Source organism: Larimichthys crocea, chromosome III (assembly GCF_000972845.2).
Source record: "Larimichthys crocea isolate SSNF chromosome III, L_crocea_2.0, whole genome shotgun sequence".
NCBI classification, from domain to species: domain Eukaryota; kingdom Metazoa; phylum Chordata; class Actinopteri; family Sciaenidae; genus Larimichthys; species Larimichthys crocea.
In genome coordinates, this window is record NC_040013.1 from 1,150,060 (window position 1) to 1,167,378 (window position 17,319).

The 17,319-nt window shown below is 45.6% G+C and overlaps 1 protein-coding gene across 4 annotated transcripts in view; it reads right to left on the bottom strand.

Annotated features, from left to right (window-relative positions):
* Positions 1-1,198: 1,198 nt before the first annotated feature.
* LOC104928809 (leucine-rich repeat transmembrane neuronal protein 4) overlaps positions 1,199-17,319 on the bottom strand; it is a 31,043-nt gene continuing 14,922 nt past the window's right edge. The window contains exon 3 of one of the 4 annotated variants that reach the window (XM_019273193.2): positions 1,199-1,945. In XM_019273193.2, the coding sequence (XP_019128738.1) occupies positions 1,715-1,945 (231 nt within the window). In that variant the 3' untranslated portion in view covers positions 1,199-1,714. Of the gene's footprint in view, positions 1,946-6,322; positions 6,968-17,319 lie in introns of those variants that run through there. The other 3 variants (XM_019273195.2, XM_019273194.2, XM_019273196.2) reach the window with 3 other exon arrangements.

Consider the following 17,319-nt stretch of genomic DNA (forward strand, 5'->3'; position numbering starts at 1 on the left):
GTTTTGGTCTGTGGGGAAGACGTGGGTGATAATTATTTTCCTGCAAACATAGAGAATGTTTCTCAGCTGAAGGATCCTGACTCATTGTGTCCACACTCTGGATCTGTCCTCGTCCTCGTCCTCTCTCAGTGTCTCTCCATCCATCACTGGTTAAACTGTTGTCGGCTGCAGAGCGCTGAATCCTCGTCAGCGTGAGTCTGTCATGTGTCATAAGCAGATCTGTCTCCTGTACTGAGGAGGAACAGCAGGAAACCGTCTGTTACTGTCAGCTTCAGATGTTTGCTGGACCACTGGACGGAGACTTCACATCCTTGTTATCAGAAATATTTCATTTCCAAACACAGAGACTGTCGAAACTCTGAGACTGGACCTGCCGTGTTCTGACTTTGTTTCATGAAGCAGTTTCTGAATCTGATTCGGGTTGAGCGACGCAGACGGTGAATGAGAGCGAGCGAGCGCCGGCCCCCATGGAGGACTTAACGAGCTCTGCTAACGAGTTTGAACCCAACAGAACATTAGCAGAACCTGGACTTCCTGTCTGATGTAACCTTCAGGACATGTAGCTCTCTAACGTTTGCTGCTTAAAGGGACAGTTCACGTTGTTTGTGGTACTGATCCAGAGTCAGTTGGACTCATGTTAGTTTCTAAACTGAAGCGTCCACGGTAACGTTACGTTTACCTGTGCAGCCGTCAGCTGATTGAAGGTTCAGAGGTTCAGATACTCTGAGTTCTGAGGTTCTGTCAGTGAAGTCTGCTTTGACGTGCACATTCAGCTTCCTGTCGTAAACAAGTTGGTAAATGCAGCTAAATAATCTGAACTGTCCCTTTAATTAAAGCAGATAAACTCAGTTTGTATTTATGAATGTGAGTAATAATAATGTGTGTGTGTGTGTGTGTGTGTGTGTGTGTGTGTGTGTGTGTGTGTGTCCAACATTTCAACATGTGAGTTGCTGATGTAAAAACCTTCCTGGACGATCTGTGCTGACTAAATTCCCAGGCTGACAAATGTTCCAATTATTTCACATTTTTAGTTTTTCCCCGTGTTGGTGCAGAGAGCTGCTGCCGTCGTTAATATCACATTTTAATTGGATATTGTTATTTTTCTTTAAAAAGTCTGTTCAGCTGAGTGTTACGTCACCGTGACGATAAAAACATCTTTATTAATCAGACGTTGATGCTGATGAATGACACGGCGCTGGTCGTTTACACAGTTTATTTACCATATATTATAATGTAACATCTCGTAGAAAGCACACACACACACACACACACACATGTAGATATATGAGTGCACAGATCAGATATTTAAAAACAAAGAGAGTTCTTTATAAATCTGTTTCTCTTAAATTAATCCTTAATGAATCATTCATGAAGTCGGGCTGTACATTTGATTCTAACATTCAGCGTCCGACACACGGACACGTCCGAGCGATCCACAAATAAAAACATGAAGAAACTTTCCCTCTGTTTGTTCTGCTGCTCGGCTGCAGAGAGGCGTCCGGGTTCCAGGCGAGGAGAATGTGTTTAATAAGATCAACAAAATCATTCAATTATTATCGTCATCCTCCTCCAGAGTCTGCTAATTGAGGACGAGGCGGGTCGGGGAGGTCAGGACTTCGAATCGATACCGCGGCCTCGGCACCGCGATGCTCCGGAACATTAACGTCTCCACGTGCAGTAACGTGGACACAGAGCCTCGCCGTGGGCCAGCTCACTACAGGAGGTGGTGGTGGTGGTGGTGGTGGTGGTGTTGGTGGTGGAGGAGGGAGGGCAGCACAGGCTCAGAGGGCAGGCCCGAGTGGTACCTGGCTGGCCTCGGACCTCCCGGCGCCTGGGTCGGGGGCTCCATGCCCATGTTGAGGTGCAGCGACAGGTGAGCATGGCAGAAATCCAGAACCGACGGCTCACACCTGTACGACGCCAGAGCGCTCAGCTGCCGCGGTATCTGGACAGGAAACAGGAAGAGGAAACGCGTAAGACACTTCTGGTCAGCCACGCTGTTAATCCTGCATAACTTTAAGCCTTAATATAATGTGAACAGGTGAGTTGTATATAAATTCACCCTCAGTACAGTTGTCATGAACGGGGAAATTAGCTACAGAGACCAAAACTGTTTTTTGTACCAGGCTGTAAACATGTTTATTTCTGCTGTGAAGTTGGACATTTGGACATGGGGACTTATGGAGACTGACTCACTTCTGGAGCCAGCCTCAGGTGGACGTTAGAGGAACTGCAGAGGTTGGCGCCTGGTTGCACTGCCACGTTTCTACAGACAAACTTTGTTCACTGACTCAGATTTGATTCGTGTTCTTCTAAACATGCTACATTTGTTTCTCTCAGATTTGATTCGTGTTCTTCTAAACATGCTACATTTGTTTCTCTTTTGTCTGTTTTATTTTGAAAATCCAGTGGCCCGGTGGAATCTGGATGTTAGAGATTGACAAAATAAGGGCCCCCCAAACAGCTGGAAACGGCCCTGTAAACAACCAGGACCAACTACTTCAATCAAAGAAATATCAATTATTAAGAAATTTATATCAGATGAGGAAGTGAATTAATCAATCATAGTGTTTTATTTTGATATTTCACTGTTCCAGGGAAGGAAGAGGTTTAACAGTGATCCTCGATCCCGGTGCACAAAGAGTTTGAATGAGCCGTGTGAACGCTCCATCCACTCTCTGAACGTCTGAAATTGGCTTCATCGCAGCACAGCGGTCATTAATGCAGCCTTGGCTGATACAGAGCGCGCCCGAGACCTGAAGTGTGCGGCGCTCAAACACCCACTCTGAGCCGGAGTGATTTATATGCAAGATGAAAGCCTTAAGCAAGAGTGCACACATATTTCTGCCCTCTTTTAAATGGAGTCAAGGCTCCATTTAGGAGAGAGTGCTTATTACATTACAAGCACTTTGCTGATTCAAGGAGCCGTCTTAGTTTTACGTGCTGCTGCGGTCTGAATTATTTCAATTAAAAGTGGAAGAGCTGCATCATGGTCCGTGTGATCGCTGCATTAAAATCCTATTGATTATTATAAAACCTGCAAACCTGAGATCAGTCTTTCAGTCTTGAGACTGGTCTCTTGTCTTTAACATCTCTGTCCAAGAAAGTGAACGTGGGAGACGGGACGAGAAGCTGTGTGGGAAGACAAGACGGCCAGATCTCGTCAGGAGATTTGGCTTTCTAAACCACGAAACAGCGTCCAAGAGGAAAAACACAGCGGCAGACTGTAAACCTGAATCTGAAACTCTGAAAGAGAGAGAGCATAAAGACAGGTGAGCTACAGTCTGGTCCTGGTTCTGGTCTATGTCTTGTCCTGGTCTTGAATGTTGAACATTAGCAATCTGTCTTTCTACTCTTCAACCCCGAACCCAAAGAGATTTCACGATCATTAGCCACATGTCAGCGACCTCTACAGTCTGGTCCTGGTCTGGATTTGGTCTTGACTCATGCTGGTCTTGGTCTAGTTGTGACATTATGTGTAGAACATGTTCTGGATTCATGAAGGCTGATTTGATGCAGTGATTGTTAGATTTCAGTTTCCATCTGGTCAGGTCGAGTTTGAGGTCGCTTGCTTTAATAGGAAGATTATCTGGAAACACTGAACTCTGCACGCGACGTCATGAAACATTCATGAATGCAGAACGAGCTCAGAAGACGGCGGGAGGACGAGGTCTGATCTGATCTGGGAGGTCCACATGGTGGACGTGCTTCCTCCAATTACTGCAACAGTTTGGCTCCAAGAACAAGAACCCAAATCCAACGGGACCACAACACGAACCGAGACAATAAAAGACTTCAAATGTTTAAATGTTTTCTGGTTTCTTTAGACAGTGAGCGGAAAACGTTCAGGAGACGTTTAAAGAACATTTTCAACATTTTCTGGACCAAACAACCGACAGAAATAACCCAGAACCAGACTGTCTAAAACCTGGACGTAGTCTCGGTGACGTCCCCGCAGACTGTCTAAAACCTGGACGTAGTCTCCGTGACGTCCCCGCAGACTGTCTAAAACCTGGACGTAATCTCCGTGACGTCCCCACAGACTGTCTAAAACCTGGACGTAGTCTCCATGACGTCCTTGCAGACTGTCTAAAACCTGGAAGTAGTCTCCGTGACGTCCCCCCAGACTGTCTAAAACCTGGACGTAGTCTCTGTGACGTCCTACAGACTGTCATGAAACAAAGTACTAAATCGTACATGATCCAGACCTCCTCTGAGAATAAAAGACTTGTTCTGAGTGTTTTCCAGCCTGTTGTCCTCCTGTGTGTCGTGTCTCTGTGTTTCTGCTGCAGATTGATTTAAACCTCGGCTCCTCATTTTTTATCATTATGTTTCTCTCTGCAGTGAAATGCATCAACGTCAAGGATTCTGTCTCCGTTTGCAGTTTGTGATTGGACCTTTGTAAAAACTCAGAGACTTTATGTACGTGATGCACGTTAACCGGACTCACAGCGTGATGCAACGTGTGTGCTGATGCCTCGGCCTCGAGGCATCAGCACACACGTTGCATCACGCTGTGAGTCCAAGAGCTGGATTTATGACACACTGTAAAAACTCAACATTAGCAGCAGCAGATCTGCTGTATCTTTAACGGCGTCGGACGAGGAGTGGTGGTAAATAATTTGTGGCGTTGCCCGAGGCGAGGATCTCAGTGCTTCTGTTGTGCTGAGGGCAGACACTCCAAGTCTGTCTGTGATTCATGAGATTTCTTTTGTTCCAGTCAGTTATGTCATTTAATGTTTTTTACACATTTTAAACAGCGACAGTGACGTGTTGCTGAACTCGAACAGATAAACGGAACTATGATACTTTGTCTTGTACAGTATCGTGACACTTTGTCTGGTATAGTATCGTGGTACTTTGTCTGGTATAGTATCGTGATACTCTGTCTGGTACAGTATCGTGATACTTTGTCTGGTACAGTATCATGGTACTTTGTCTGGTACAGTATCGTGGTACTTTGTCTGGTACAGTATCGTGGTACTTTGTCTGGTATAGTACCGCGATACTTTGTCTGGTATAGTTTTGTGATACTTTGTCTGGTATAGTATCGTGGTACTTTGTCTGGTACAGTATCGTGGTACTTTGTCTGGTATAGTATCGTGGTACTTTGTCTGGTATAGTATCGTGATCTTTTCTGTCTGGTATGGTATCAGGTGATACTTTGTTGGTTTTCAGTATCGTGATACTTTGTCTGGTTACAGTTCGTGATACTCTGTCTGGTATAGTATCGTGTACTTGTCTGGTACAGTATCGTGCGTACTTTGTCCTGGTAAGTATCGTGGTACTTGTCTGTGCAAAGTATCGTGATACTTTGTCTGTATTTTTTGTCTGATACTGATCTGTTTATAGTATGCGTGTACTTTGTCTGGTACAGTATGTGTACTTTGTCTGGTGACCGTTATCGTGTACTTTGTGGTCTTTGTCTGGTTACAGTATCGTGCTACTTGTCTGGTGGTATATTCGTGATATTGTCTGGTCAGTATCGTGATACTTTGTCTGGTATGTATCGTGGATTAGTCTGACGTTCGTGATACTTTGTCGGTACAGTATCGTGATACTTTGTCTGGTACTTAGTCTGGTACGTATCGTGATACTTTGTCTGGTAATAGTATCGTGATACTTGTTCTGGTACTAGGTATCGTCGATACTTTGTCTGGTATTTATAGTATCGTGAACCTTTGTCTGGTACAGTATCTGATCCTTTGTCTGGTTTTTTGATTATCTTGACGACTTTGTTCTGTATCCGTATCGTGAACGTACTTTGTCTGGTACTATCTGGTACTTTGTCTGCGTTACAGTATCGTGATACTCTGTCTGGTATAGTGCGTGAATTTGTCTGGTACAGTACTGAACTTCGCGTACATTTGGTCTGTCGCTACTAGTATCGTGATACTTGTCTGGTTATAGTATCGTGAGACTTTGTCTGGTACAGTATCGTGATACTTTGTCTGGGTACACGTGTCTGTCTGTACAGTATGTGGTACTCGGTGCAGTGCGTGAACCGTATCGTGATATGATTGAGTCTGGAAGTATCGTAACTTTGTCTGGTACATATCTTGATACTTGTTGCGGTACAGTATCGTGATACTTGTCTGGTACATTATTCTGGACAGTAGATACTCTTGTCTGGTTAAGTAATCGTGTACTTTAGTCTGGTAATATCGTGATACTTGGTCTGGTACAGTATCGTGATACTCTGTCTGGTACAGTATCGTGATACTCTGTCTGGTACAGTATCGTGGTACTTTGTCTGGTACAGTATCGTGATACTCTGTCTGGTACAGTATCGTGATACTTTGTCTGGTACAGTATCGTGATACTGTCTGGTACAGTATCGTGATACTCTGTCTGGTACAGTATCGTGATACTCTGTCTGGTGCAGTATCGTGATACTCTGTCTGGTACAGTATCGTGATACTCTGTCTGGTACAGTATCATGGTACTTTGTCTGGTGCAGTATCGTGACACTTTGTCTGGTACAGTATCGTGATACTTTGTCTGGTACGGTATCGTGGTTACTCGTGTCGCTCTCTCGTCTGTCTGCATTCACAGTTTAAAGACGCCGGCTGCTGCTTCCGTCACTTTGGCCAGCGGCCAGCCGCTCACAGAATAACGACTTATCAATCTGTTGTTAGACGCTCGTCGTAATCAAGAGATGTGAATTCACTTCAGAGTTCTCCGGTGAGAGCTCGGTGCTCGATGGAAAGGAGACGCTGATGGACGCCTCGGGCAGCGCTCAGCCTGAAGCAGCTCTGCTGGCAGCCGGCCAGTGACTCACCGCTAAGAGCTGCAAACATAACGGCCAACGTTTCCCCAATATTCCTGATTAAACTGAACGCCTGCTCGCTCTCTGCTCGGCCGGCCAAAAAGGCTTTTATTATTCTTCTTCTTCTTCTTCTTCTTGTGCGACGCTGAGACGTGGAGCTGATCCTGTTCCTGTCCACGCTGACGTCTGAACTTCCTCCTGAATGTTCACAAACGTCTCCGTCAGCCTTGTCTGGACATCGTCCTCCACCTGTCAATCAAAGCGTCCACGCTCTTAATCCTGCATAACTTTAAGCCTTAATATAATGTGAACAGGTGAGTTGTATATAAATTCACCCTCAGTACAGTTGTCATGAACGGGGAAATTAGCTACAGAGACCAAAACTGTTTTTTGTACCAGGCTGTAAACATGTTTATTTCTGCTGTGAAGTTGGACATTTGGACATGGGGACTTATGGAGACTGACTCACTTCTGGAGCCAGACTCAAGTGGACGTTAGAGGAACTGCAGAGGTTGCCGCCTGGTTGCACTGCCACGTTTCAGCGTTACATAAAAGTGTGTCTCGGCTCTCAGCTGATCCTCCACGGCTCTTCACTGCACGTGCTCAACAGGACGAGAGCAACTCTCAATTAATCCGAGCTCCCGGGCTATTAGCTTTGGATTGCTAATGAAAACATTCACATAGGTGGTCCTCCTCCTCCTCCTCCTCCTCCTCCTCCTCTTCTTCTTCTTCTCCTTCTTCTGCTGTGAATGTAGGTCAAGCTGCTGCTAAATGATTCCCAATTATGTGATCGGCAGCTGCACCATGCCAGCTCGCCTCAGACTGGCACGGCAGGCCCGAGCGTCTCATTGGCATATTAACAACATCCTCCGCCTCCTGCGCTGCGCTGCTGCTCTCTGTCAGCTGGATAATTCAGCCGGCGGTGCACGCCGCACAGACAAGCCTCTATTATCATCGCCGTCTATTAGGCCACACACTGGTGGACGCTGAACGGCATGCTAATGTCCACGAGGGCCCTGATTGTGAAGCTCGTTAACGGGCGGTCAGTAGATTTAATTAAGGCCCGATGCAGCGAGGATGAATCCTGCACAATAAAACATATTCAATAATCCTCGCTGCGAGCGTCAAACTCGCGTCTTGAAAGTTGCACACTGTCAAATCCCAGAGAGATCGTCTTTTGCTGACTTTAATATTCAGCATGTAATTACATTTCTATTTGAAAAGAGCTGCGCGTTTGTCAAAATAACTATAATCCTTCAGATGTGGAGGATTTATCTCCTCCTAATGCTGCTCATCCCATTTTCTGCTCATCAATGTTGGCAACGCACGCCGAGATTTACTGTTATTTACTGGACGGACGATTTATGAGTCACCGCGGAGTCTTTTCTGATGTGCATACATGGAAGCAGCCTGAATACGGATGCCAAGAAATATAAGACGCACACACGAATCCTCCTTCAGCGCTGGGAATACAATAAGAAATGTGCAGCTGCTGCAGCTACAGTTCGGTTCATTCTCCCTCGCTGACTGTTTCACACTCCCACACACACTCACACAGTGTGTGCTTGTCAAAACAGCCATTAAAAGCCTCAATCAGGACAAAAGGAAGCATAAATATGTCAACCTGAGGTCGCACTTGTTTACTCCAAATTTATTTTAAGCGTCATAGTTAATTTATGTAACATCGCAGAGATAAACGCCGCTTTCATCCTCTGGCGTTCATCGTGCCGAGGGCTAAATATCTCCATGTGCTGATGCAGTTTCAATAATCTTCATGACAGAAGAATATCTGCAGCGCTCGGACGGAGACTGAATGAAATCCAGTCTGATCGTGTGCCAGATGCTCCACTGACATGAACACGACGTGCGACACCAAACTAATTCAAACTGAGTTTTATAAAAAGGTTTTTTTTGAATGTATGAAGCTGGTTTCATTTCATTTGGCCTCTCGGCTGCAGAGGCGCTTCACAGGGGGAAAATATAATAATAATGTGTTTTTGTGGCTTTGGATTGTCCAAGAAAAATCTTTTTATTTTCCAGGACTGAGCAGCTACGAGCAAAACCACAAAATTCAGCCTGGGGAAGAAAAGCAGACAGAGCTGGACTTCCTCTGTGCAGTTAAAGCTGCTGTAATCAATATTTAACATGAGACTGTCTGTCTGTTAAACACATGAACCCAAAGACTCTGCACTGGCTTCTTTCAGCTCCTTGTTTTGGTTTTCTGAGCATCTCAAAGAATCATCTTCATGTGTCCATCATTAGAGACTAGCTGATCGTTTAGCAGCTAAAGACACTGATGATTCCCTCAGGCCTTGGTGGATTTGGTGAACATTGGTTCATCCGTCTATTTCATTGCATTCATTTATGTTCCTCTTCCAAGGAACCCATTCCAGCTCCTCCTGGAGGATCCCAAGGCTTTCCCAGGCTAAATGGGCTATGTAGTCCCTCTCCAGCAAGTTCCCCTACCAGTTAGACCTCCCTGAAACACCTCCAAAGACATCCTAATCAAGATGTTCAACCACCTCAGCTGGATCCTTTCCATGCAAAGGAGTAGCGGTTCTACTCCAAGCTTCCCCCGGATGATCTCTAAGGCTGAGGAACGTAGACGGACTGGAAGATCGAACCACAACAGTCCGGTACAACGTCCACAGTACCGAAGACGCCGCACCAACCCAACGGTCCATCTCACGCTCAGTTTTTCCATCACCTGAGATACTTGAACTCCTCCTGGACGGAGCATTGCACCATGTTCTGACAAAGATACGAGGACAGTAACAACAAACCAAACACAGTCTGTCATGAGAGACGTCGTCAGTTCCACTCAAAGAAAGATTCAGTGCGTCTGTTTCAAGCTGTTTCATTCTCTAATGGATCTCTGGAGTTTATCAGCCTCCCTTTGTCCCGATGAGATCCTGAGCTAATGTTGCACATCACAGATAATTTACCACCGAGTTCAAAAAGGAAGAAAAGATACGAAAGGATAGACTGACAGACGTGTGTTTAATGGATATGGTAATAATACAATCACCCCGCTTCACACTGAATGCACATTGACTGTGCGGATGACTGCTTCAGGAAAAGTTGGGCAATATTTTTGTTTGATGGGAAGATTTTACAGACAGTGTTGTGCTGTTGGAGATGGAGGGATCTGTGCTGTTATACAGGCATCAGACCAACCCTCACCTGTGACCATGAGCTTTGGGTACTGACCAAAAGACTGAGATTGCGGATACAAATGAGTTCCTTCTGTTGGTGTCTGGACTCCAACACCTTAGAGATGGGGACATCGTTCACATCGAAAGGATCCAGCTGAGGTGGTTCAACATCTGATCAGGATCCTCCTGGGCACCTTCCTTTGGAAGTGTTTCAGGTAAACTGGTAGAAGATCCTGGGGAAGACCAGGAACCTGCTTGAAAAACTACATAGCCCATCTAGCCTGGGAACGCCACAGGATCCTCCAGAAGGAGACGGGACACCACTCCGGATAAGCAGAAGAAAATGGACTATGGTTGTATTTGACAGCCTGCAGAGTCTTTGAGGGATCTTTCGAGTCTGGTTTGGGTTTGCAGCTACGACGTTGTCAGTTATGGGAGCCAGAACATCGACATTTGGAGAATTCATGGTGAGATGCAAAGCAGCAGCAACCATGGTTGATTTGAGGCTCCTGTCAATCAACAAACGCCAAAACTGACTTGAAGTGAAAGTGACAGGAAGTGAAAGTTTGGTTTAATTGTTTCCACTCTCGCCGGAGAGAAACAACAACATGAAGCAGTGAGGCTAATCCACTAATTAAGGAAAACTCTGACAAATACCTGAACTGTGCATGAGGCAGGTAATTAGTCATGTGTAAACTGTTTCCACGGGACTATATTTAGAACGAGCACTGCACGAAAAGTTCTGAAGATTCTGAAGCTCCCAAACTCGTCGGTCCGTCATTGAGGGATCTTTCTCGAGGCCGGTTTGAGTTTGCAGCTACAACTTTGTCACTTACAGGAGACTGAGGGTGGAGATGTAAAGCGTTGAAGCTCCTCTGACTCCAAAAGTGACTTAACCTTCAACCCACGAACAGTCAGAGGAAGTTAAACCTGCGTGATATCACGATAACCTTTTAACATGGCTGACTTGTTGCTTTAAACATCCAGCAGATCTGGAGCAGCTTCAGCATTCACTGAGTCTAGTTTCTGTCTGATATGCTCTTTTCTTTCAGCTCCTCAGGGAAATATCTGTCTCTGCTAAACGCTCCACTATGTTCACCAGCTAGTCGCTGATGCTGTTCAGTGCTGTGCAGGTTTATCACAGCAAGAAAACTGCCAAGAAACAAAGTTTCCATGCGAATACTTCACTTTATATCGCTGAACAAAAAATACAAGTTCACCTTCAATGACCCATTGTTTTTATTCTGCTTAAATTCACAAACTTTCAGGTATTTTAAGGACCCGAGGGAACCATGAAAACTCCTTTTGTCTCCTTCAACAACAAACACTCACATCTCTGAGCGTCCTTGAACGCACCGACCGGAGTTCTAACGGCTGATGCCAACGATGAGCCGTGATTGGTTCTCTCTCTGGTTTTAGACAGTCTGCGGGGACGTCACGGAGACTACGTCCAGGTCTTAGTCAGTCTGTGGGGACGTCACAGAGACTATGTCCAGATTTTAGACAGTCTGCGGGGACGTCACAGAGACTACGTCCAGGTTTTAGTCTGTTAGTACAAACTTGTTGAACAGGTGATCCACCTTTCCTCCACCTTTACTCCAGCCATGAATCCTCAGAGTCGCTGATGTTGGAGTCATCACTGTCACGTCTGGTTTCTGGTTTCTGGTCCGTGTAGCAGGTCGGGTTGAACCGGAGGACACAGAATCTATATTTTAACATCGGACAGATGAAGTTTGAGCTCAGAGATTTCATGCCGGTGTCACAGTGTTGGACGTCGTCTCACTGCTCCATCCACAGAGCTACAGGCTCTTCAGTCCTGTCCAGTTTCCATGGTGATAAGTCTAAAGAATGGGCTGCATGTGGAAGACGTGAGTGTCTTTGCTGTTTTATCTGCTCTGTCATCATGCGAGGATCCTTCACGGTAAATCTTTAAGCACACTGACGAGGAATCACTGGCTGTTGATTACGTGTGATCGAACGCAGAGGGTTAAAATAAAACTCTGCGTGTTGTTTGCCTGGAGGACGCCGTCTGTCTGAGCCTGTGAACTTGAACAGACTTGTCCAGTATTGATGTGGCTGGAAATGTGAGGTGACGAGAGCTGAGCTGCAGCCAGCTGTTGGCCTCCCGTGATATTTCCACCGAGGGACGAGCCTCCGCCGCCGATATTAAACCGAGCGAGGCGTCGCCGATGATTCATCCGCGGTGACGAGAAGTGAAAATTGAAGGAGGAGGTGAAATGGCCGAGGCCGGCGTGCGGAGCCGTGCATTATCTCGTCACTGTCGTCAGACAAAAGGACGGATGTTGATGGAACTTAAAGTATTCTCAAACTGTCATCTGCACGAAACTGATCTCTGAGATTTACAGCTTTGGTTTGGCTGTGGTGTCATCGTGTACAGGAGGAGGACGCCATGAGCACGCCGGCCTTCGTGCAGGTGCTCACCTGTAGCAGCGCCTCACCTGTGTAAAGAGCAGGACATCAGCCTCAGGTCCTGCTCGCTCTGCTGAGCGTCATTTTATTTATGTGACAGATTGTTGAACTGTTAAAGAATAATAAACTGTGCTGCCGGGCATTGTGGGAAGTCAAATTGAAATGTGCTTTGCAGCATTTTCCTGTGCTTTGCTGCCGACAGGTGAGACAGGTGAGACAGGTGAGACAGTGAGACAGTGAGACAGGTGAGACAGGTGAACATTGTGTTTACCTCACACGGTCTCCCTGCTCCCTCCTCTGCAGCCAAATCAGGCTGATGGTCAGATTTATTAAGATGAATGAATCTCATCCACCTTCTTTCATTTCACCTCCACCCTCCCTCTCTGTCTCTCTCTCTCTGTCTCTGTCTGTCTCTCTCTCTGTTTCTCTCTCTCTCTCTCTGTCTCTCTCTCTCTGTCTCTCTCTCTCTCTTCGTCACCTTGGGTTTCCTGACAGAATCTCCCTGGTCACCTTGAGGCGACGCAAGTTCAAACGTTTTGTTAGCCTGACAAAACTGTCTGTCTCTCTGTCCGTCTGTCTGTCTGTCTGTCTGTCTGTCTGTCTGTCTGTCTGTCTGTCCGTCTGTCTGTCTGTCTGTCTGTCTCTCTGTCCGCCTGTCTGTCTGTCTGTCTGTCTGTCCGTCTGTCTGTCTGTCTGTCCGTCTGTCTGTCTGTCTCTCTGCCTGTCTCTCTGTCTCTCTGTCCATCTGTCCGTCTGTCTGCCTGCCTGTCTCTCTGTCTCTCTGTCCATCTGTCTGTCTCTCTGTCTGTCTCTCTGTCTGCCTGTCTGTCTGCAGTGTGTACAGTATAAATCACAGTGTGTCTGCGTCCTCTGTGTTTTCTCTGTTTCCTCGACACCGTGCATCCTTTTCTTTTTTCTTTTTTTTAAGCCTGCAGGGTTGTAAAAGTAATCGATTACAAGATGTGCTCGATATTTTTAGATAATCGATGAGAATTAACGAGGTAACGAGTTTGATGAAGCGACAGGAAGGAGGACGACATGGAATATAATATTCATAACTATGTTTCCATGCAGGTAGAATCACCTGAACATAAGAATCTTTTAATATTTTCAGGCCCAGAACAAACTAAACACTGAGTGTTTGTCCTTTACACTTTGAAGTGAGACCACTACACACTGGACCTTTAAGCAAGGCTGCATCCTGGACCAACCCCAGAATCATCGACCACCGACGCTTGTTGATCCGTTCTCCACGACTGCTTGTTCAGACTTGGTCATTTTTCTTTGCTCAGGTTGCTGCGTAGTTATATCGTTTCCTGTTATATATAAAAACAGTGAGCAGATACTACGCTGTGTCTACGACTGGTTCATATCAGGAGCTGGTGGTGCCCAAGACGATTGAGACTGGTTTAAAGGAACACCAACTGGTTCAACCCATGGACAGATATAAAGATGGACGCGTCTAATACGCTGAAACCAGACGAGGCCTCTGGGTCTGGTCAGAGCACAGAGTCCACCAAAACAAGTAACAGCGAGTGAGGAGGAGGCTCAGAGACTTCTGGCACATGCACACCTGCTGCAGGTGAGCTGCAGGTAGACAAAGACCAACATGAGTAAAGAGCGTCACAGCCTCAGCGTGGCTGCAGACTGTTTAGATTTTAACGTGATGAAAAGTGGCAGAGCAGGTTCATTAGATTCTGTGTGCATACTCTGCTAATTACAGGATTACAATGCCTGATCCAGCCTGTCTTAGCAAAGATCACGGATCCACACAGCTGTTTATTATGTCTATAAATAACAGGAAGGTAACCGGACTACCACAACTAACAAAGACCAGCAGGCCTAATTATTCTGAATCCAGGTCAGTGCAAAGACGCACTCTAAGAAAACATTTAACAGTAAAAGACCGTGAAATGTGTTTACCTGTAACCTTTATTTATATACAACATTTTAAGACAGAATGAAGTCGTATTTTATATTAGAGACTGTTAATTATACAGAAAAACACTGTGAAATTTAAATGGAATATTTTATTTTGTTTTACTGTGATGGTTTGGTTAAAATATGTAATAAAAAGTACTATTACCCTTTTACTGTACAGTACAGTACTGGACAGTCTCTGTGACGTCCCCGCAGACTGTCTAAAACCTGGACGTAGTCTCTGTGACGTCCCCGCAGACTGTCTAAAACCTGGACGTAGTCTCTGTGACGTCCCCGCAGACTGTCTAAAACCTGGACGTAGCGGTGACAGTATTTCTTCTGTAGAAACAACAGTGTGTTTTTTACAGTGTGGTAAAGTTCCCTGTTTTTTTCCTTCCAAACTTTCTGGCTGCCTCTTCAGCCGCTGTCAGCTGACATTAGTATTCTGATTCTGCCTCCTCCGAGCGGTGTTCGGTGCCAGCCACTTAATTTGTCATTTATTGCTCCATGACAACCGAAGTAATTGGACCTCTTTGCCTGTGGACGAGATCTGCCGGCCTCGTGGACGCTTGCTTCTCATTGTGGGAGGGACGGAGCCACACGGGGACCTTGGTGCAGATAAGGGCACAGATCTCATTTTATGGGGCAATGAGATGCGTTTGTATGTACCCGGGCCCCACGAGGGCCGCTGAGATGTTTACTGCACGGCTCGGTCCTCCGGTTAAACGGGTTAAAGCGAGGATAAAACTGGAGAGTGAAGCTGGGCGATACGTGACATTGGGAAATCATATAACAGACAATCAAACGTAATTGCGTGGCGGCAGACGGGGAATCGTTCACGAGTTTATCAGAGGAGCTGGACCGGTTCTTCTCTGACCTGCTGATTCTCTTTGTTCTGTGAAGAAGTGACGGAGTAAAGAATAACGTGGGTTTGAACGTCAGCGTTCTGTTTTATGTTGTCGAGCATCAGATCACATCTGGATGGAGGTTCAGGCTGAAGACGTAAAAACACTGAAGACAAGGACAGACTGAAGACAAGGACAGACTGAAGACAAGGACAGACTGAAGACAAAGACAGACTGCAGGACACCGGAGACACGTCTGAATATTCACGTCCTACAGACACACGATTAGCACGCTGCGACGTATGAAGTCACATGACGATTCAGTCTGAGATTAATTAACTTGAATCGACTTTCCAACGTGTCAGGACAGTTAACTAGACTGTAGCTGCTGTTAGCTAATGGTAGCTCTGTTTGTTAGCTCTGTTCGTTAGCTCTGTTTGTTAGCTGCTGTTAGCTAATGTTAGCTCTGTTTGTTAGCTCTGTTCGTTAGCTGCTGTTAGCTAATGTTAGCTCTGTTTGTTAGCTTTGTTTGTTAGCTGCTGTTAGCTAATGTTAGCTCTGTTTGTTAGCTTTGTTTGTTAGCTGCTGTTAGCTAATGGTAGCTCTGTTTGTTAGCTCTGTTTGTTAGCTGCTTTTAGCTAATGGTAGCTCTGTATGTTAGCTCTGTTTGTTAGCTTTGTTTGTTAGCTGCTGTTAGCTAATGGTAGCTCTGTTTGTTAGCTCTGTATGTTAGCTCTGTTTGTTAGCTTTGTTTGTTAGCTGTTGTTAGCTAATGGTAGCTCTGTTTGTTAGCTTTGTTTGTTAGCTCTGTTTGTTAGCTTTGTTTGTTAGCTAATGTTAGCTTTGTTTGTTAGCTTTGTTTGTTAGCTGCTGTTAGCTAATGTTAGCTCTGTTTTTTAGCTTTGTTTGTTAGCTCTGTTTGTTAGCTGCTGTTAGCTAATGGTAGCTATGTTTGTTAGCTGCTGTTAGCTAATGTTAGCTTTGTTTGTTAGCTTTGTTTGTTAGCTGCTGTTAGCTAATGGTAGCTCTGTTTGTTAGCTCTGTTTGTTAGCTGCTGTTAGCTAATGTTAGCACAGCTCATTAGCCCGGGCTGCTTGGACACCGGAGGGATTGTTAATGTTTCTACCACCAAGAAGAAGAAGAGGAAGAAGAAGAAGAGGAGGAGGTTTACAGCTGGTATTGGCTGGCGTCGTGCCAGAACAGGAGCTGGACAAAACATAAGTTAGCATCATAAAGTAAATGTGGGGCTGACTTTTAGTGGTTGGTGAAACAAAAGGCTGAAAGACAGACGCCTCTTACATGAATTAAAGCTTGAACAGTTTTTAAGGAAACGTCTGAAGCTGCCTTTAAAATAACGGAGCTGTAGAAACACTGAATGTGACGGGATGCGTTCACAGCCGGCGCCGGAGTCACTAAATATAGAAACAATGACAGCTGAAGGAGACACTTTGCTTCCAGAGGATTCCCAACACGACGAGAACAAACCCGGAAACTTGGCCCGACTCAGCTCCGTCCAAACGTGTAAATATGTTTTTAAAACGACGTGTCGCTGTGTGGAAAACACATGAATAAAGTTACCCACAATCCCTCTGTTTTCAAGCCAAAGGTGGACTTGGCGGTGCGAGGGGAAAGGTCTCGGGGTCGTGAAAATCAATTGGCGTCCTCGGTGTGGGCGCGAGTGCAGCGCTGAATAAGAAATGTGTTTTCTGGTGGCAGTGCTGTGAAATAATAAGATGCTGCAGCTGCAGAGTCAGGAACATTTCTCAACATGTTTCTGTTCCCATCATGGAATAAATCAGACTCTCAGATCAAACATGGGTCCTGCAGAATATCTGGAAAACGTCTCTGTGCTCACACTTTCTATCACAAACACTAATTAGTCTGAGACTTCACGTCCACGTAAAACTACCAGGACACACGAGGATGTTCTTAAAGAGACAAGATGCTAATTTGATTTTGTTTATGCCGACTGAGGATGACAAGTGAAGTGAAACCAGACTGCAGTTCCTCTAACGTCCACCTGAGGCTGGCTCCAGAAGTGAGTCAGTCTCCATAAGTCCCCATGTCCAAATGTCCAACTTCACAGCAGAAATAAACATGTTTACACTGAGACTACGTCCAGGTTTTAGACAGTCTGTAGGGACGTCACAGAGACTGACAACTGTACTGAGGGTGAATTTATATACAACTCACCTGTTCA